Source organism: Helicoverpa zea, chromosome 29, assembly GCF_022581195.2.
Source record: "Helicoverpa zea isolate HzStark_Cry1AcR chromosome 29, ilHelZeax1.1, whole genome shotgun sequence".
Classification (NCBI taxonomy): Eukaryota; Metazoa; Arthropoda; class Insecta; order Lepidoptera; family Noctuidae; genus Helicoverpa; species Helicoverpa zea.
The window spans coordinates 4932825-4955704 of record NC_061480.1 but is presented as its reverse complement, the minus strand read 5'-3'; the positions used below and the strand labels follow the sequence as shown (position 1 = coordinate 4955704).

General features: G+C 36.2%; 1 protein-coding gene across 4 annotated transcripts in view; it reads left to right on the top strand.

The window, feature by feature from the left end:
- LOC124644257 (serine/threonine-protein kinase 10) overlaps positions 1–22880 on the top strand; it is a 75041-nt gene that overhangs the window by 44910 nt on the left and 7251 nt on the right. For 2 of the 4 annotated variants that reach the window (XR_006986041.1, XM_047183514.1), the window contains exons 15-26: positions 2854–2966; positions 4334–4455; positions 5415–5534; positions 6156–6248; positions 6724–6826; positions 7186–7343; positions 8189–8396; positions 8840–9043; positions 9540–9694; positions 10914–11088; positions 12123–12218; positions 12767–12910. Coding sequence is in view for 3 of the 4 variants with exons in the window: in XM_047183514.1 (XP_047039470.1) it covers positions 2854–2966; positions 4334–4455; positions 5415–5534; positions 6156–6248; positions 6724–6826; positions 7186–7343; positions 8189–8396; positions 8840–9043; positions 9540–9694; positions 10914–11088; positions 12123–12218; positions 12767–12910 (1691 nt within the window). In the remaining variant the exon portion in view is untranslated. Of the gene's footprint in view, positions 1–2853; positions 2967–4333; positions 4456–5414; positions 5535–6155; positions 6249–6723; positions 6827–7185; positions 7344–8188; positions 8397–8839; positions 9044–9539; positions 9695–10913; positions 11089–12122; positions 12219–12766; positions 12911–14817; positions 18615–22880 lie in introns of those variants that run through there. The other 2 variants (XM_047183512.1, XM_047183511.1) reach the window with 2 other exon arrangements.

Sequence of the window (22880 nt, the reverse complement as noted above, 5' to 3'; positions counted from 1 at the left end):
TAATGACTGTGTTTCGGATGGCACATTAAACTGTAGGTCCCGGCTGTCATTGAACATCTTTGGCAGTCGTTACGGGTAGTCAGAAGCCAGTAAATCTGACACCAGTCTAGCTAAGGGGTATTGGGTTGCCTGGGTAACTGGGTTGAGGAGATCAGATAGGCAGTCGCTCCATGTGGCACACTGGTACTCAGCTGCATCTGGTCAGTCTGGCAGCCGACCCCAACGTAGTTGGAAAAGGCTCGTGAGATGACGATGATACGTTTACATTTTTAAATATTAATTATAAAAAGAAACATTTAAAAATAGTGTCCCACCGGCATTGAGAACATGATCCTGAATTGGATAATTTATTAATACATAATAATTAACTTCACTTGCACTGAATAATTTTCTCAGGGATAGATTGAAAACTATTTTAAATCAGTTTTTTTTCTTCTCCATAAGACCTACTCTTTGGAACTGTGGAACTAGTTTGACGTTTCGTAATATCTGTTCGGCCTATTTAAATAAAAAATGACGACCTCTGTGGCGCAAAGGTCACCAAGCCGGACTGCCGAATCTGAGGTCCCGGGTTCGATTCCCGGTTCGGTCGATATTTGTGTGATGAGCATGCTTGTTGGCCGTGGTCTGGGTGTTACTATATGTATTTATAAATATGTATATATGTAGCTATATGTAGTTTATCAGTTGTGTTAGCATCCATAACACAAGTTAATAAATAACTTACCATGGGGCTAACCGACCGTGTGTGAAAAGGTGTCGCGACATTATTATTATTAAAAATACTTTGACTATGTAAAATAGTAGTTTATTAGGACAATCATTTCTTTATTTACCTTTAAATCAAAACAAACGGCAAATATTTTAAAACAATGCAGGTATACTAAAAATGTCTTGCATGCTATGCCTATTATATTTATAAAAAATATAAACAAGAACATATTATTGTATGAGTAAAGCAAAAATGTGGATTTGTGAGCTATTAAAATTGTATTAATAACAATAGCAGTTAAGTACAGTAAATTCCTTTAGTTTACTACCTACTCAATGGAGTCTAGTCACATTCACGCATTTAAATCCTTAATTATTTTTACAAAAATATATTTTAAACAAATAAACTGCCGATTAAAATAATAATTCAATTAATTGAGTAATTGTTGTTATTGTTTTTATAGTGAATTTTAACCGCATTGTATTTATTTTAAAGTGTTTAAAAAAAAAAAACATCCTAATCGAAAACCGGGAAGTGGGTCAAATTAAGATTCCAGAATTTTCTTACATACATAGTTACAAGTGAAGCTAATATAAGCGTGTTAAAAGTGATATTAATATTTGTTTTTTTTTAGTTAAGTGTTTAATCAAATGGAGTATAATATTTATAGAAAAAAGGGTTTGGTGTATACTAATATCATGACCTGCGGAGCCTTTTGCCAACTATGTTGGGGTCGGCTTATTTATTTGCATAGAGGTACCAGTAAAGCTGAAGATTTTGTTTGTTTATTTACTTGAAAGCGCTAATCTCGGGAACTACTGGTCCGATTTGTAAAATTATTCCAGTGTTACACATCCTGTTTATCGAGGAAGACTATAGTCTACTTTTTACCCGGGTTCGTGCAGAGGTTCGATAAAAAAATGCTAGTATTAATGGTGTGTTTATTACTAGCCGTTTTCCCGCGGCTTCATCCGTGTCCCGTGGGAACTACTGCAGGTAACGGGATAAAATATAGCTTATGTTACTCGAAGATATTGTTGCTTTCTAATGGTGACAAGATTTTTCAAATCGGCCCTGTAATTTTGAGTTTAATCCATTACAGACAAACAAAGTTTCCCTCTCTATAATCTATAGATATGGAACCTATCTATGTATATAAAAATGAAACCTGCTTTCCGTTGTCACAATATAACATGAAAACGGCTTGACCGATTTGGCTGAAAATTAGAGGGGAGGTAACTTAGACTCGGGAGACGGTTTTAGGATGGTTTTTGTCACCATCCGGCTACGGGACGCGGGTGAAACCGCGGGCGAAAGCTAGTATTAGTATAGATTACTGTATGTATGTATTTAAGTTCTTCTTTTTTCGTGTCGATGACATGTCTTATAGTGAGACAACACTTTGTCAGCCCAATATACGGTCGGATGCGTTCATTAGGTAGCTCATAGCTCATGCATTTAAGTAATAATTTATTAACATATTTATATGTAAATCATGTTCATATCTATACTAATATTATAAAGCTGAAGAGTCTGTTTGTTTGTTTGAACGCGCTAATCTCAGGAACTACTGGTCCGATTTGAAAAATTCTTTCAGTAATAGCCCATTTATCAAGAAAGGCTATAGGCTACTTTTTATCCGGGTTCGTGCCGAGGTTCCCACGGGATGCGGGTGAAACCGCTGGCACGAGCTAGTTCTCAAATATTTAAAAAACGACTGCAGAAATTCCTAGAAAAGAAAGCATACTACAATATCTCAGAATTTTTAAATGATAGTAATTGCTTGAAACTTAAGACTGTTTCGCTAGTAGTTTATTTATTATATTCTTAACCTAATTAATAGTAAAATTTTAAGAATGTTCCTTATTTAATTTTTTTTTATATTTGTACGCCTAAGAGGCCAAACATGAATGGTAACGTTTATTTTATTGTCTAACAACCTGCATAACTTGTACACCTATGTTTTTTACAAATGAAGTATAGTTACCGGCACGGATATTGAGCTCTCGGCGGAAGAGTGGGGATCGCTTTGCGCACCGTTCACATAAGGCAATAAAGCAATAAATCGCTTCTGCGCAGGTGAAGGTCAGGGCTCAATATCCGTGCCGATGAGTATATCTTGTATGTTTGTATTGTTACAGAAAAAGCGAGAGGCCGTCGTTTAGATAGCAGCGAGGTGTTGATTCTAAGTCCAACGGCCGCCGCCACTGATTCCGGAGTCTTCGATGACAGTGTTACTAATGGACTTAATTTGGTAAATATACGAGTTAATTACTTTGTGATAGGTTAGGAAGTTTTGTTGTTTTATGTGATCGATTTGTTGTAAAAGTCTAGCCGGATTGTTATAAAATTTAATGATGGTACTGTAGGACCGGGAGATCACTCGCTTGCTCAAATGAAAAACTTGATTCAAGATCACGACGTTTATTTTACGAGGTCGGGAGGTGAAGTGACAACTTCAGGATAAAAGTCCTAATCTATTCTTTTTCATGGGACGAATTTAAAATGATTGTCCGGCCATCACCATATATAAACTTACAATTAAAATTGAAAAAGTTTCTAACTAACACTGTAGTACCCTACCCGTTTGGGTGTTTTGATGTCTGATATAATTATTGTAAAACTTTTGCCAAACTATTGTAAAAATGAGTTTCTTATTAAAATTTACTATAGTAGAAAGTTTTTATCTGATAGATTGGTCCTAACAGTTTAGCCAGATTACTATAAAATTTGGTCTTAAAAAAGTACATCATCATCATCATCAGCCTATCGCAGTCCACTGCTGGACATAGGCCTCTCCAAGTGCACGCCACTGAGATCTATTTTCGGCTTAAAGAGTACATATTCAATTACTTAGCTTTGACGATTTTTTTTGAAGATGATAATTCAAATCTAGTACGAAAAATGGCTTTTTGTCAGTTTTCAGTAAGGTGGAAGCTGTTTTTACTGTTATACTGTTATAAACAATTAAATATGTTTACGTATATGAATCTTATAGCAAAAGACTCATTTTTTAGAGAGAATTTCCTATATGACGGTGTATTCATTGTTTTCTCTTGTTTAATAGATAGATAGATAGATTATTCTTTATTGTACACCAAGACACAACAAAGGACATCACAACATACAAAACCACAGTACAATCGGCGGTCTTATTGCTAAATAGCAATTTCTTCCAGACAACCTTTGGATGGAGTTTATCTGTAGAATACAGTGAAAAACGGGCAGTTTGGGGTGTACATACATATAGATTATATATAATTAACCAAAGATATAAACAAAAAGAAAGAATAAAAAAATAAAAAAAAAATAAATAAATAATAGGTAATAAACGGAAAGTAAAGATAAAAGAATAAAGATAAAAGAATAACAATACAGCGATATTAGTCAATGATTTAATCAACCTTAGGCGTATTGAATGAGCCTTATTTCAACACTGTTTCGCTACTAACTACCTTCGCACCATCAAAAAAAAAGTAATAGGCAAATGAGCTACCTAACTCTGAGATATTATTTTTACAAATGGAACCATTTTTTCTAAAATTGCCGTATAACCTTACCAATTCTGAACCGACTTAAAGAAAAAGAAGTGTTTTATAAATTATTGCCATTTTTCCACAGGACACATCGCACGTATCAGTGGTGACAGTCGGTAACGAAGAGGTGCGGGTTCGAGACTCGGCTGCGACACACATCGCCCTCGGTTCCGTCAGCACTAGGCTCAGTCCTGATAGTTTTGAGAGGTAACTATTATATTATAGTTGACTAACTTCTGTTGGCGGTTTCACTCGCTTTCTATCCGTCAGTTGCACAAAGCTTCATTAAATCTATTGCTGACACTTTTTATCTTTTTGAAACAGAAAGAGTCAGCAATAGATTTAAAGAAGCTTTAACTTTAATGGAGCTTTGTGCAACTGACGGTATGTGAACTACTGTATGAACTAGGATGAAAATTGTCTGTAGTTTCACTTGATAAATGGGCTATCTAACTCTGAAAGAATGTTTCAAAACAGTCCTGTGGTTGCATTCGTTCATTCAAGTCTAACTGTATGCTGCTGAGTAGGGATATGGATCAATTGCCATCTGAACTCTTGTCTTTGTAGAAAAAATATGTGACGAAAATTTTAATAAAACATACAACTTGTTGAGGCAGGTTGTCGAGACTTTTTGGCTCTTGACTACTACTAGACAGCTTTAATTAGAATTAACACAGTTATCATAACTTAACATTACCGCAACGGCTTGGACACCAGCTGGTTTCCGGCGGTTTCCCCTGCGTCCTAGCGTTGTAATGAGTACCAGTCCTGGATCCCGTGAGTACCAGTGTTTTACATGGAGCGACTGCCTCTCTGATCTCCTCAACCCTGTTACTCCGCTACCTGATACTTCTTGGTTAAACTGGTGTCAGACTTACTGGCTTCTGACTACCCGTAACGACTGCCAAGGATGTCGCTCGGAAGGTTGGACCGATGTATCGGATATTTTGTATCCTTAACTAGCTTCTGCCAGCGGTTTCACCCGCATCCCGTGGGAACCTCTGCACGAACCTGGATAAAAAGTAGCCTTCCTCGATAAATGGGCTATCTAACACTGAAAGAATTGTTCAAATCGGACCAGTAGTTCCTGAGATTATCGCGTTCAAACAAACAAACAAACAAACTCTTCAGCTTTATAATATTAGTATATATATTAATTTGTCCAGCATTCCCAGCAGGTCGCAGTCGGACAGCGGGTCGGTGGCGTCGCTGTCGTCGCGGGCGGCCGCCGACGCCGACTCGCTGGCGCCCGACACTCACGACTCGCAGCTCAATGGCGGCACCAGGTATGTAATATCATATTTTTAGGGTTCCGTACCCAAAGGGTAAAACGGGACCCTATTGTTTTCGCTCCTCTGTTCGTCCGTCCGTCCGTCTGTCACCAGGCTGTATCTCATGAACCGTGATAGTTAAAGAGATGAAATTTTCACAGATGATGTATTTCTGTTGCCGCTCTAATAACAAATACTGAAAACTAGAATACAATAAATATATTGGGGGACTCCCATACAACAAACATGATTTCTTTGCTCATTTTTGCTCGATATCGATAAATATATATAGAATATTAGTTTGGATGGTACGGAACCCTTCGTGTGCGAGTCTCAATCGCACTTGACCGGTTTTGTAAATTTATAGCACGGTATAAAAAGAAAATAGGCTGAAAACCAGCTCTTTTTCATCGTCAAAAAGTAAAAATGCGTCATTTAATCAAGGTAACAAACAATTTTGTATACCTGAAATTAAGCCGTTAGCGTATCTTTCATATTTTTTTCTCTATTAAGTCAATAGTAGCCAACTTCTAACAAGCAAAGCTTTGCGACAAAATCTACTCTATCTAACTTCAGAATAACCAACTAATTTGGTATGAACTGTACCATAAACTTTAATATTAATATTTGTTTCAGAGTAAACACGGATAGTCAGAATTTGGATAATGGAGAGCCTGTAGTACTGAGAAGAAAGCAGCAAGACGGACAGCCTGTTAATAGGATACAGAGGTAAATATACCATTATTATCATTACATAAACTTCAAAACGCCAAAAGCTATTTTACTTCAGCGGTAGGTCTACTCGAGTGTATGTGAAGCTAAAATTGGTCGATAAACAACTCTATTTCAATAGTCATTTGCCGAGCCTTTTCCCAACTGTGTTGGGGTCGGCTTCCAGTGTAACAGGATGCAGCTGAGTACCAGAGTGCTACAGGGAGCGACTGCCTATCTGATCGCCTTAACCCAGTTACCTGAGCTGGAGAAAATATGATGCATTTATGCGTTTACAGCTCATTTAAAGTACCTTCAATGTTTCCAAAATAATGTTCATTTAATGTTTTACCCGCTTATTGAGAGAACTACTTTACGCGTAGAAATAACAAACATGCATTCACATTTACAAACTTTAGCGTTCATAACACTAGTGTCAAGTTTATTCTTTATGAGATTTACATTAAATAATGTACCTCTGTCTGTGTGTCAGATCTAAGGAGGATATCCACATGGCCAACTTGAAGAAGAAGACCCGCAAGCGCACCAGGAAGTTTGAGATCGATGGCGTTATAGTCACCACCACTACTTCCAAGGTAAGACTATATTACTGGATGATTCTACAGGTTTTATTCGCGACTCTAGGAAGAGCCTGGATAAAAAGTCTCGGGAACAGTGTAGCTTTCCAACAGGTTCAGAAATTTCGAAGCCTTTACAAACAAAAAAAATATTCGTGCGGTTCGAAATTGATATAGAAGCTTGAGTGTACAAAATGTATGCATACAATTTTCGATTTTATAATATCAGCGTGCCTACAATTAGTCTGTAAAATGTTTAGGTTCGATTTATATTTGAGTTTGCATTAAGTATAATAACTTTTCGCCATTAAAAATTGTAGGTAAAAGTTTAAAACCTATACATGTGTATGACTAATCTAAATTTCTGTCCTTCGCAGGTGATATGGGGCGACGAAGAAAGCGGCCGCACGTGGGACGACCACGCGCTCCGCAAACAAGAGCTGCGCGAGATCAAGATGCTGCAGAAACAGGAGCAGAAGCAGTTCCAGGACCTCAACGCTAAGGAGAGCCAGCTCAGAGAGCAGCAGGATAAGAGGTCAGTAGGACAGTCAATAAGTATAGTGTAAGAGGTCTGTGTATATAGGTGTGATGACAGTGGATTCTATTGTTTGGCAAATTAGGGAGTGGGATTTACAGAAAGCTGCTGTTTGTTTGCCTTTAAAAAATATTCCTAATCGGCGACAAAGATATTATAGTAGAATATCTTCACTCAATTTGCGCAAAAAAATTGTATTCGATAATTTGCGCAAATGTTATTACAGTAGGTACATATATGTCAAATGTCAAATTGTATAAAATATTTCACATGTGAAATTATTTGTTTCTGTCCTTCTACCGACGAATGTAGTAGTAGTAGAAGTTCCTTTTGTTGTGATATATCTTTATTTTTAGTTCGCTGGGTAAATTGTGTATAATGTTCGTGTGCTAAAAACATGACAAACAATAAAACCGAGGCGCATGGTAAACCCACCAGTGACAATCCAGTCAGATGATCTTGTCCTACACATGTATATGTAATCACCTCCAGTATCTTCGAAAATGATGACCATAACATAGGGCTGCTATCTCGAATTTCGCCAAACCCGGACAAATATTTAAAAAACCCGGACATTTGGCGTAAATCACATTTTTTCTCCGAACGAGTACGATTTTTTTTAAACAAAATAATACCTAATTTGTAATCCATTTACTATTAACATATACTTAAATTCAATGAGGTGCTTCCTTACATGAAAAGTGTCCGGGTTTTCCCCGGACACTTCTTGAAACCCCGCCCGGACGGTCCCCGGACGCCCTCCAAACGAGGACAGATCCGGGGAAGCCCGGACGGATGGCAGCCCTACCATAACATAACCTTTAACCACCCACTTCACTCCCCAGGTTCGAAGCCGAACTAGTGTCCCTAGGCCGAGCCCACGAGGCCGACCTCGAAGCCCTAGCGCGGGCCCAGCGGGCCTCCGCCGAGAGGGCCGAACAACAACTGGAGGCCGAACTCCGACACGCCGCCAAGCGCCTCCGCGCCGACCACGAGCGGGACCTGCGCCACTTCAGAGACACGCTCAAACAGGAGCTTAGGTTGCTCAAACAGGTATTACATATAATTATCATCTCGCGAACCTTTTCCCAACTATGTTGGGGTCGGCTTCCAGTCTTACCGGATGTAGCTGTGTATCTAGAAGGAGCGACTATCTATCTTCAACCCAGTTACCCGGGCAACCCAATATCCCTTGGTAAGACTGGGTCAGATTTACTGGCTTCTGACTACTTCTTTACTATTATAATATTATAAAGAGGTTTGTTTGTTTGTAATGAATAAACTGAAAACATAAGTTTAGCAGTTACTTTTTCTATGTCAAGACTTCGTTTATGTGAAAATTCATAGTAAACAGTGATTTTAAGTAAGAAGACATTTATGTTGTCCGTGAATTTCGGCCCAAAAAACCCTGTTTTGGTCGTTTTATTTTATAGTTTGTCTACACAGTCAGGATACACACTACTCGTTACTCATTTTACTTTTTTTTTGTTTTACAGGAAGTGGAACTAGTAGCGAAAGAGCGTCGCAAGGACGCGTACCGAGTGCGACGAGCTCGCCTGGACGCCGAACACGGCGAGCGCGAGCGAGCATTCGTGGCCGCGCTCGCCGACGCCGGCGACGCCGTGCTGCGACGCATACACGACGCGCATAGAGATAGGCAGGCGTTAGCTGATACCCAGTACCTGCAACAGAGGCATCAGGTTTGTGCTTAAAATCATTAATGACAATTCCAAATAATAGTCAGTCAACACTCATTTAGACACTCGCCCTCAGTCATACACTCAGTCACATACTCAGTCATTCACCTACTCTGTCACCCATCCATTCATGTGCATTCAGTTACTCGCTTGTGAACTCACTTGGCCATTTTATCAGTTCACTTGTGTCAATCTCTGATGACGCTTGCATTTCAGTCATCATAAAAAAGAAGAAGTAAAATTACATTATGTCTAATTTATTATCGAATAGACAATATTCTTTTAACATTTTCGTTTTATTTTTTGCACAATTTATTTTCATCACTTTTTGATCGGCATGCAAAGCTAAGTTGGGTAAATTTTTAAGATTGAGATTCATGATAATATCGAGTTCAGTATTATATGGCCTGCACAGCTGGCTGATCTCCGTGGAGTGGCCGACAATCGCCTAGGATAACATCATCAAATTGATCTAACTAAACTCCCTTTTCTTCCTCAGATAATGCGAACCCGCGAAGCAGCCCTCTGGGAACTAGAAGAGAAGCAGATTCACGAGCGTCACCAGCTCGCCAAGCGGCAGCTGAAGGACGAGTTCCTGCTGCGGCGCCATCAGATGCTGGTCAGGCATGACAAGGAGCTGGAGCAGATCAAACGGTACGTCTTATACAGGCACCAGGGATGTTACCGCGACCCTGGTACATAAAGGGCTCCAGAAGGAACATAGTAGGTTTTCATCATATCCATCTCCCGAGCCTTTTCCCAACTATGTGGGGGTTGGCTTCCAGTCTAACCGGATGCAGCTGAGTACCACTGTGCCACAAGGAACGACTGCACTATCTGACCTCCTCAACCCAGTTACTCGGGCAACCCAGTACCCTTTGGTAAGACTAGTGTTTTGGTAAGAAAAACGGACGTTTATGTTGTCGGTGAAAATGGGTCTCTGGTGATGGGGTTGTTCGCGCGAGTTACCGCGCGCTGATACATAAAGGGCTTCAGAAGGAACATGGTGGGTTGTAGTCAGTAAGAGTCTGACACTCCCTCTCGCTGCACCCACAGCAGGAGGCACCAAAAGGTCTTTGGTGCATATTTCACAAAATCAAAAGTCATTTATTCAAACTTGGCTGTTAAACAGCACTTAACTCCCACCCTTCACCACTTCCTATGTGTTATTGCTGGGAAGAAGAAGTAGCGCAACAAACTACCCAGCAACACATGTCTGTCTGTTTTTGAAGAACCAGATTTAGACATGGAGCTTGACATTTTTACTCTTTCCAAAAATAGTTTTAAGGCAAAAGCAGTAGAGTTATTAACTTCATAAGATATTTTAGTTTTTTTTTACTTTTTCTTAATCTAATTTTCATAACAGTCTTCAATTATTTTTTTGTGATGCACACTGTATGTTTGTTTTTTTTTCTACTGAATTTCCTTATTAATTCGTGGACAATAGTGTGGGTTACATGTATAATAACACTATTTTGCATGCAATTATGTGTATTTGTGTAGAATAATATGTAAACATAAGGATCTGTTTGTATTAAGCTAAGCATGTAACTGATTTTTGTCCCAAATAAATAAAATAAAATAAAAAATACAAAACAAGTACAATTAAAATATTATAGAGCTAAAGAGTATGTTTGTTTGCTTGAACGCTTTAATCTCGGGCATAAATGGTTCGATTTGAAATATTTTTTCTTCTTCCACTTTGCTCCATTTGAAATTTCAGTGTAAAATAGCTCACGAGACAAGGTAAAACTATAGGATTCTATAAGATCATCCGTATATGCAGGATCTACCTATATATAACGCGTTAAAACCGTTGACGAAAACTAATTATAACATAGTAACAAAAACTAATATTCCTATCTCTTTACAGGAAAAACACCCGCAAAGAGGAAGAGCTAGCGAAAGTCCAGGCTCTAGAAAAGCGATCTCTGCCAAAACGCATCCGCGCCGAACAGAAGGCCAGAGAGATGATGTTCCGAGAGTCTCTACGCATCAGCGCTGTTAATGCGCCGAGTCATGAAGATGAGCGGGAGAGGTTGAAGAAGGTAAGGTTACTTTGACACTCAGTGGGTGAGTCATTTGGTATGTCAGTGGTTCATTCAGTATGGCAATATGTTAGTCGGTTGGTCAGTTTCGCAGCCGGTCATTGGGTAGGTCAGTTAGGCAGTCAGTGGGTTCGTCAATAACGCAGTCAGTGGGTCAGGCTCTTTGACAGTTTTTCAATTGATATATCAGTTGAGCAGACAGTCTGTCGGTCAGTTTATCTGTTAGTCGACTAGTCAGTCAATCGATTGCAAGGTCAGAGAGACGATGTTCCGAGAGTCTACGCATCAGCGCCGTTAACGCGCCGAGTCATGAGAATGAACGGGAGAGGTTGAAGAAGGTAAGGTCACATTGACACTCAGTCGGACAGTCATTTGGTATGTCAGTGGGAGGGTCAGTTAGGCATTTAGTCAGTGGGTAGGTCAGTTAGGTAGGCAGTGGGTCCGTCAGTTACGCAGTCAGTCACTTAGACAGTCATTCAGCTGAGCAGACATTCTGCTGGTCAATCAGTCAGTTAATCTGTTAGTCTACAAGTCAGTCGATTGCTAGGTCAGATAGAGAAGCGATCTCTGCCCAAACGCATCCGCGCCGAACAGAAAGCCAGAGAGATGATGTTACGATGTCTCTACCGATTAATGCACCGAGCCATGAGGACGAGCGAGAGAGGTTGAAGAAGGTAAGGTCTTTCAGTAGGTCAGTGGGTTGGCAAGTGAGGCAGTCAGTAGATCGGACAGTGAGGCAGTCCGTCAGAGGGTAGGTAAGTTGGTCTGAGAGACTCGAGAGGTCGGTCAGTCAGTCAGTCATTTAATCGACTTTGGATATCGTAAAATAAGATCGAGACGACGATACATAGTGAAACAATTTGTCGTTGCAACTACTGATTACGTAATCGATCATTATGTCTGTCAATCAATAAGCAAGCGCTTTATGAGCAAGAGATTAAGAGTTAATTTGTTTGTTCTATTTTTATTTTTGTTCTATTTAAAGAAAATAAACCAAACACTTGATAAATAAGAAAACGTGACTGTTTCCCCAGTTCCAAGAGAACGAGAAGCGTCGTTACCGCGCAGAGCAGCAGCGCCTCGCGACGAAGCATGCCAAAGCCAGGGAGGAGCTCAAGGCCGCTGGAGAGGTAATACATTAGTTATTACAGTTATTACTATATGTTATATGGCTTACTATAGCTGTGGTACATACCCATATGATGAGAGAATTAGTGCCCGTACCGGGATAAAATATGGCATTGATCCATTCAAGGTTTACAGCCAAGTAAGGGCAAGGTGACAGTAACATTACTAACATTTGCTTCACAATTTTTTGTCAATCTATGTAACTGTTACCGGAATCGACCAGCGCCAATACCAGCTTTTTTTCTATAAACATTCTGTATAACAATTTTCATTAAAATTGAGAGTTATTTTCACATTTATAGGAATTTTATAGCTTCTTTCCGCGTCCTGGGGGCTTCGATAAATAATTTCAAATCGGATCAGTAGTTCCTGAGATAAACATATTGAAGCAAAGAAATAACGTCTAGCAGTTTTATAATATTACTATCGAACAAAGTGTGACTTCACTAAACATAAAACAAAGTCTTCCCATCATAGTCATTAAGTTCTATTTACAACCCACTCTATAACCAACCGCCTAGCCAAACTCTAACCCCAATTTCCCCACCAGGCGTTACTCCGAGAATTGGAACAATACCAGAACGAGAAACGCAAAGCCCTCATGAACCACGAGAGCAACAAGATGAAGGCAGTCGAGGAGCGATACTCCCAGGAGCTCAAGGAGTGGAGAGCTACCCTCGGGGATAGGAAGCTGGTGAGTAGTCTGCAGTACCTTGGGGGAGAAGGTGGCGACTGTGGGTGGTGGTCAGCTGTCATTTGCTCAGCCTTTGCCAAACTATGTTGGGTTCGGCCTCCAGTGAAAGTGAAATAAAAGATCCTCGCATCCTTTTTTTTTTAACGACGTCAAAAATCATCAAATGACCCCTCCCGCTGCGGGTTAGCAGCGGTGAGGGAGTGTCAGACTCTTACTGACTAAAAACCGTCGTGTTCTGTCGTAGGCCTTTTATGTACCAGAGCCGCGGTATATCTTTGAACATCTTTGGCTGTCGTTACGGGTAGTCAGAATCTGATATCCAGTCTTAACGAGGAGTATCGGGTTGCCCGGGTAACTGGGTTGAGAGGTTCAGATAGGCAGTCGCTCCTTGTGGCACAGTAGTACTCAGCTGCATGCGGTTAGACTGGAAGCCGACCCCAACATAGTTGGGAAAAGGCTCGGGAGATGATGACTACTGTACAGTCTGATTAAATAGCAACTCTTCAATGTGAACAGCAAAAATATCATATTTTTTTTAAAGTTATTGCAATTATTATTATTTTTGACGTTGAAGTGTTGCCTGTTTGTCTAAATTGAAGCCAACTGTGTAATACATATTATTATAAAAAAATATAGTTAAAGAAAATCTTTCATAACTTTTCAGTAGTAAATGTTTTAATTTTTAATGTAAATACTTTTTGCCTATCAGATTTGTTCGACGTATCTTGTGTTACGCAGTTGTCAAAAATCTTTTATCCCCATTTTTTTACTAGGTTCTGACAAATCTATCAATTTCTGTGTTTTTTTAGGAACTATGTCCAAAATTATTTGTTTTTCCCCTTTCAAGTTTTAGCGTGACGTATGCATGATATTTTTTTGTGCCTCTGACTGTACTCGAACTAAATGCTCGCTAAATGAGAATCGGAATCGAAACTCATATTAAATATAAATAAATGGATCACCCGTTTTTTATGTTCTGTTGAGCTGTATCAAAATAATAGCTACTTCGCTTTACGCGTTTGATTGGTGGGTCCCAGCTGTCATTTGAACATCTTTGGCAGTCGTTACGGGTAATCAGAAGCCAAATAATTGGGAAAAGGTTAGGCAGGTGAAGCATAGAGTACAGTCGGTGGCACAAGTTTTTCTATATATATAAAGCATGTGATGTATATAGCTTGCATTATGGTTTGGGTGGATTGTACGCATGTGTTTTATGCTTATATGGTAAAGAGAATAGTTTTTTTTTATTAACAATTTGGCAAATGAAATGTAGATGAAAATAAAGTGGCGGACGGTAATTTGTATTAATTTAAGAAACACGCGGTTCGACCCGTGTTCAAAGGGAAATACTTCCCGCATCTAGAGAAACATATTCTGAAACTCTAGACTATCCTTCTTTAAAATTTTATCTTAATCGGATCAGTAGTTTTGACAGTCAAGTTACTTTAAAATTATGATATTAATAAGTATAGTAAAAATGGCTTTATACTTAAACACTCAAGTGCCTAATATCACACTTATCAAATACGCACGCATTTTCATAAATTACACACACACGCACAAAGCACGTAACACAATAATAACAAACACAGCAAATAACAGTTTTTTTGAAAATATTTTTTAAAATTAGCAATTTATTCTCTTTATCATATAAGTAAGCATGTATGTTCATAGCTTGTCACAACTAATGTGTGGTGGTGGGTTATAGGTGAAGGTTTTCGTCAAAAAAGGTTGTAAACAGTTCTAAAACGTGTACCATTAAAAAAAAAATACTCCAAAAAGTTTGGTTCAAAAGTTACGCGTTTCAGAACTTCCAAAAAGGTTTGCATACACGTTTGTATACGTCCCGTGTCGTCCCAGGTTTATAACAAAAAGTTCAAATGTTAATACCATCCTATTCTAAACAGAATATCATAAAAAGCTTCGAGAAAAACTTGGATGACCATGAGAAAAAGTTTGGCATACCCATAAAAGATAGAAGCTTGTATCTCAACGCTCCGTGGCCTAAAAATGTACTACAGCACGTGCTTAGTGCTTACCAACAGCGGACATCCTTCATTGGATCTCTATCAAGATCTCGAACCAGTCTAAACTTCCTATCAGCCGCCAACACGCCCAATATGGATAGGCGAAGAAGTATAAGTCCTAGTAGGACAACTAAATCTGCAGCTACCAGTGCTAATAATACTACTAAACGAGGAAAATTGACTAAAGGACATCGTTATGCGTCCACTTCCAACTTGAAGTTGGTTTCCGACAAAATATCGGGTTTCTCAGTCTTTAATTCCAGCGATGATTGGAGAAGAGAGCCAATAATGGCATACGGAGACGATAGACAGATCACAGAAGAATCAGAACGTCCTAAAGATAAAAAACTAAACAGACAATCAATGTCAGAACATTTGTTAAAGACAGAAATTACTCAGCCTATGAAAAGAAGTATTTCTCAGCAGAGTTTGAAGCAAGACAGAGCTTTAGAAGCTGTCATGATAGACTTGCCATCTCTAGAGACACCTTACTCTACAATGAAAAGCGATCGCAGCAATAGTACGTATACAATAGACTCTGATGATATGGAAACTCATTTCAGTAGGTGGGGTCCTGTAAGAGGGTCGAATAGCTACTCGAATTCGGAAATACCTGTGAGTCAGCTGTCTACCTTGAATGTTAGAAAGTCCATTTTGTCAGACAAGGCAGAGGGGCCGCCCGATTCAAATGTGTAATTCGGTTTTGGATGTGGGAGAGAGCTATCTTAATGTTTTAAAGTTACTATAGATTTTTAGCGATATAGATAAAATTTAAAAGTCCTAGCAGTAATATTGATCTTGGAATTTAAGTCTCTTCCAAATTATGTGCGTTTCGTGATGAAAAAATTAATCCTGTATCCTTAATTTGTCTGCTGAAAACTCAATTTTCATTATTATTTTGAAAGTTATTCTACACATGTAAATAAATAACAAAATTGCAGCACTAATAAAAATATGTTTTGCCTGTCAAAAATTCCGTAAAATGCTTTACGTACTATCCAATTTTAAAATGCAAGGTTAGTACACTCTTACTAAATTGACCACAAAAACACTAAATTTGGACCTTCGTGGTTGTACCACAAAAATGATCAGTCAGGCTTTCTAAAAAAATTTACACACGAAAATATATCTTAATCCCAAAATGCAAAGTTTCAAATGTATGTACATATTCTAAGATCTCTCTTTTAGCCTTTAGCCTTAAAGCTTATTTTTGGTCAATTAAATACAACTTTTTAAATATTTTTGTTTAAAACTTGTTTAAAAGAGATGGTGGTTGGTTTTCCAAAAACAAAATTTTACACTCACTCCCGCATCCAAAATTTTATACAGTGTGTATTGTATTATAGTATTCGTTTTTTTTTTATTTAAAGTGTTTTTGCAAAGTAAAATAACTTCCGTTACATATGAAAGCTTTCTTTTATCTTACACCATAAAACTTTTTATAGATACAGGTTGTTGTTTTTTCAAATTATTATTTTTTATTGAATCCTCAAATTCTCCTCTATTTTTAAATGTAAAATATTTGTTTATTTACTTGCAAAAACATTTTGAAGCTACTTCTAAAATTATATTAGTTATATTAATGTTTATTTACTAACGGCCAGTTTCTTCATCAAAAGTTAAAGTTAAAGTAATGTCTAAAGTAAAAGTAACGGTCAAATACGTTTTTTCAAGGCTAAAGTGACAGCAAAACTAATAGAAAAATTGAATTTGACCGTTACTTTTACTTTAGACATTACTTTGACTTTTACTTTGGCTTTAACTTTTGATGAAGAAACTGGCTGTTAGTAGCTTTTGCTAAATTAAAACCTATACTGGTCTTTACTTTGTAATTAAAATATTGTATATTTGTGTTATATGCTGCGATATATACTCTGATATTATTATAATTATGTATATTATAATTACAATTAGTTGTAAAATATTTGATGTTATTATGTTTCCGAAAAAATATATAGTACTGTCAACCAATGGCATGTATGACCCACCTTAAGCAAATTTTCGTAACGACAATCAATACAAATAAACAAAATAAACATCGGATATAAGAATAGTAAGATCGCTGCCAAAATTACTGCGGATTTGATAAAAAGACTACTTACGGTCCTTTTTAACTTTCATAATATTTTTATAAGTAATACATACACCAAAAATAATAACGACTTCCTTAAATAATATACAAAAAACTTACTTAGTATAAACTTGCCATTCATGGGGTGAGCGCACTAGATATTTTATACCCTCGGGTCAAAGATCAAATGTTTGCATCTGTCGGTTTTCGGTCCTCTGTAAGTTTTCAACTATACATCTGAATATAAAAAATACTATGGCCTTATTAACAGATGTTATATTCTGATATACAAGCTTTATTACTGGAAAGTTTCGTCAAAATCCATACTGCAGATTCAGTTTTATAATATTTACAAAAATCCGGTGTCTTCACCTCAATTGTAAAAGTCACTTCCATTTTGCCAAATAGCTATGCTTCTTGCGTATTTGTAAAGTAATTAGTATTACAATTGAAATTAATACTTATAAAAAAAAAACTACGTCAAAATATTTAAAGAATATTAAATTGTACTTGTCATTCCATCCGTTCTTCCATTTTTGGCTAGAATTAGAAAATATATGCTTCTCAAAAGCCAAAGTATATTGCCAATACAACTAATATATACATACTTGCCTATAGTTTAGTCAGTCAGCGGTTTTCTTTCAGACTGAATTTCAGTTTGCTTGTAATATCGGCTACAGTCTAAAATAAATTAATCAAGTATCTTATGATAGTCATAAAAATAAAATTTTCAGTCAGAATTTTATATTAATAATAAATATATTATGTAAATTACGTATAGATTAGTTCGGCGCTTTCGCGGATCGCGGGGGGAGATAATTAAAAAACGGCTTAAAATATATAGATAATAAAATAAATATAAAATAGTTTAGTTTTGTAGTTCGTGAAAATTCCTGACTTGAAACCTGTCGGTAAAATATATTCGCGTCAAATAATAGGCGTGATGAAAGTGTAAAAAAATTGTGATTACAATTAGTCGGAATTTTAGATTGGCAAAAAATATTGGACACGTATTTTTTATTTTAATAGAACATTAAATATATACCAAGATATAACGCAACAAAGATTGAGAGCGGGGGCTTGTGACGTCACATTTATGTATTTGTACTCAAAAGAGACGTAACACAATATGCAATCGTGTTGTATCTTCGTTGTTATTTGTTTGTGAGAGAAAAGAAAAAATACGTGTCCATTATTTTCGGGTTATCTAAAAGGACTAATTATTTTTTTTCCATTCACCATGTCTATTAAAATATTGTCCATGTCGGCAAAATATAGTTAGAAAGTAATTTTTATTCGATGTGCCTCAACCCAAAGTCTTAGGATAGATATAATTATATTTGAAAAGTTGAATTTGATATTTTTAACTGTTATTTCTATTGTGTACAGGGTGTATTTTTTAATGTCAATCTTGAACGGTTTTCAAGTTTGAAAAGTACGTTTTTTTTAATATGGTCACGTCGTCAGTGAATTTGACGACTGTCGAGCTTAGGTAAGACACAAAAAATACACTCTATATACAAATCCGCCCATAACGGGAGCAAAATAATTGTATAAGATAAAATTATTGTTATTAATAGTAATTAAACGAAATGCGACGGTCTAACGAAGTTATTAATAATTATTTTAAATTAAATAATTAGTAAAAAATACCCGTTAAATTATGGTCAATTTTCAAAGAATCGAATGATGCGATAAAGAAAATCAGTTTTTAAAGTCAAAAAGTGTATTCTTAGTTTTTAAACTTTTCACACATTCCATTACCGGCCTATCCCCGACTTTATACTAGTAAGCCGCTTCCGTAAAAATAATGTAAGTAACTTCCGTAAGCTGTAAGAAGTTCTTAGAAATTGCAGTAAGCGACATACAAAGATGTTTGATTTTATTATAGTAAATTATTGTAAGTTACTTACGTTATTTAATTGCTGTAAGTGACTTATAAAAAGGTTTAACAGTTGTAAATACAAGGTGTTGATTTGTATTTGTGCCATACTTCAGGAGGAGGACATAAAAGACGTAAATAATCGATTGGAATTACAGTAGACGGGAAATAGTTAATATGCGCTGCTTTTTATGTCATTGTAATGTCGTAGTATTTCAGAAGTAATCCAATTTTATGAATGAAATTTATGAATAATCGTTGCGTAGGCTTTGTGTTTGCGTTTGTGTGAGGGAGCAGCACGGTTTTAAGGCCAGTAACACACGCCCCAAGTTTAAATACGGCTAGATGACGTTGACGGAATTCCAAAAAAAAAAAAAAATTACGTACCAATTTTTTTGTTGATTTGTGTCGAGAATCATTAGCACAATTACGTCCTTCAATATGGCACGGATGCAAATCAACAGCTTGTATATCGTAAGTTACTTACGTTATTTACTTACAAGTAAAAGCGGTCTATAATATACTATTCTATATTTCAAAGATTACTAACATAATCTATTTTAATATTATTGTGGATGCCATCCGTAACAATTAATTTTCTACTAATTATTTCGTTGTACAAAATACTATCTTTTATAAATAAATGTTTATTGTAAATTGAATTTTGCATTGTTTTTTGAAAGATGTTTTAATAATTAATTGTATTATAAATTAGACTGTATTGTTACGAGGCTGTAATTTTTAAAATGTCCACTGTTTCATCACTATTTTAAAAAATAAATTGAAAAACATCTTTTCCAAAAAAAAAGTTCAAATATAATATCTAAAAATGTTCTTGCTACATTATTTGCAAATAAAAATAAGGAATACATTATATTTGCAAACGAAATATAACACCCAAAGTATTATTATTTTTCTGCTGCAAAAGATTAAAAATAATCCTATTAGATGAAACAGACGTAGGTAAAGTTTACCCTTACCCATTAATTATAAATACGATTCGTTACCCTTTAACCCTAGGCTTTGAAATCCTAAAACCAGTTTGAAATACGTTAAAATTGGTTTCGAGGTGTAAAATTGTTTTTCTTTTTCTATTCTAAATGCTTGACGGAAATGATAAGCTAGCGATGTCTACCTTTATTTTTATCCGATTTCTTGTTCAAAATGTTTGTTTCAATACTTAATATTATTTTGCAAATCTATAAAAGATACCTGTGCGATTTATATCGGGTGTGTCGTTCATAATCACATTAAATGAAATGCGTTAATGTACTGGTTGATATATGTCGATTAACACAAAGAAAAAAGAAAAATACGTAAAAATAAAAAAATGCATTTTTCAAACAAAGTAAATAGAATAAAAATGTGCGAAAATTAGAACACCATATAGAAGTCAGTCATTACAAACAGCTGAAATTCTCCCTTGAAAACTGACAGCTGTCAACTGTTCAAAACATTCGATACTCCTAACTTTATCTCTGCTTTACACATGATGTTGTAAATTATAAAAACGAAAAATGACTCCTGTGGCTAAACCACTGAATGGATTATGTTATTTTTTTACAATTCGCTATAGAATATCATGAAGTACATGTGATAGAATTTAATGTGATTATGAACGACACACCCGATATATCATATACCGCTTTACTTAAGTAAACGAAATAATAGAGAGGATATTTACTATATTCTAAAAATCTTTAAAAACATATATAGCAAGAAAAACATTTATAATGTTTTATATTGCATAAAATATAGTAAAAGTGAAACATAAACCAATTCGTTTATTTCCGTCTATATTTCTGTAATAAATATACGATTTTGTTAGGTTTACCATTTGTCCATTTTTTACGTCGATAGCAGTCGAAAGTAATGCATGTATATTTTTAAATACTTTTCTAGTTTTAATGGTTATTTACTCTCACCCCCTTTTCCATTGATATAGTTATCGGCACGGATATTGAGCCGTGACCTTCACCTGCGCAGAAGCGATTTATTGGTTTATTGCCTTATGTGTACAGTGCGCAAAGCGATCCCCACTCTTCCGCCGAGAGCTCAATATCCGTGCCGGTAACTATATATTTTATGATACGGAAGTCAATGTATAGTTTTCATCAATCTTAATGACCGCTCTGAACATCGTAGGATTCGCTGCATGTAAACCATTTCACATATGCTCGGATATTAGTCGCGAAATGCCATTAAGTTTGGCGAGAACTATTCATCTGTATTTAACACTATAATGATGTTATATATTTGGTTTTTAGTTAATTTTAAATGTTTCCATTGTCATTTCCGTAAAGCTAACCCCCTAATGTACAATCCTGCGCATTATTACGCATTTCTGTGCGCGTAAAATATCTTATTTTAAAGTTATTTTAAAATAAATCATTTATATTTCGCAAATTAAAATGTAAATAAAGATGTTATGTTTCATAGTTATTACTGTTTTTTTTCTAATATTGGTGTTGGTTGATAACATTTTGGAAATATAATTTGCTTTCCCTGAATATAATATTTCAGAAATGAGACAAATAAAAAATTGGGGGCTATATTAAATAACTTTGGGTAAAAATCATTTCAATGGAAGTCAAAATAAGCTATTACGCCATTTAATATTTCAGCTTGCTTTAAAATGATTGCAGCTGCATTGGTGATGCAAAAACATTACAGAAGCCTTATGTTAGAAGCTAAGGGTAAACTTAGCCTTTCCTTTTACCCCCATCAACGTTATTTTACCTCTTCACTTTGGTACTTCATCTTTTACCAAATCCTAAGTTCACCAACAACATAAACCTCCCTTTTGAGATGAAATAAAATTTATTTATTTGCCAGATTTATATTTTTATTAAAATAACTTTTTAGTTTGTAAATTGCACATCATAATTCATAGTAAATAGTTGTTTTAATTTTACTGACGTTTATGTTGTCTCAAACTTGGGTCTAAGTTGGTTTACCCTATATAACGTTGTCTTACCCCTACAAAACGTAAGTTTACCCTAAGCTTCTAATCTAAGTTACAAATAAGGATGACTCCACACCTAACGACAGTTGTACATAGAGCCTTTAACACGACAAGTCGCGCGATTAAAAGTCGCAACGCATGAGCATGTGCTTTCAAATTGGTGTATTGATGATTGTTTTGTTAAAACCTTATGAAAATTAATCGTCGAGATATTTTTTTTCAAACGGGTTTGCAAAGGCATTCATTAAAAAAAAAAAAAATTGTTCAAGCAAGATTTCTTTTATCATGTAAGATTTATTTATGTTATTTGCTTTAGTTAAAAAAATAATATCTCTGTTAACTTGACCGTTTTATTTGTCAAACAGAGTTTGCAATTCATTGATTTGTAACACCGAAAAGGTTTTCTTGACAAAAAACTTGATTGATTGATAATTGTCAAGAAATTCAAAACATAGTTTGATTCTCAAGAGCTTACTCAATTTTGGATAAGGGTAAGCTTAGAACCGTCCCTTTTACCCTCATTAACTACTAATTGGTTAACCATTCTAAAAAGAGATGCATGAACTTCAAATGTGAGAGTCCCACTTTTGCAAAGTCAGTAAAAAATTACCCAAAATATCTCGACGGCCAGAACGCAAGGTTTTAACAAACCCCTTAACAATACACGGAATGCCTTAACGACGTGGTGACGAGTTGCCTAACACTGGATGGAGGATGCAGCATGGTATGTGGTCTTGTATTACTGCACCTTTTTATTATGAAGTTGGCTGTAGGAGACCATGCGCCTACTATTCAAAGTTGTAATGAGAAAATTGATCGTAACTATGTTCGAACTATTTAGTAGAGTCTCCACCAGAGGTTTCACCCGCGTTCTGTGGTAACTACTTCACGATAAATGAGTTACTTGACACTAGACATGGGAAAAACGTATCATTGAAAAGAAAAGATTGATATGTATCTTTTGATCACTGGGATATGTATCACTCTTTTGTATCTCTATATCCTTTCGAATCCGCGAGTGACAT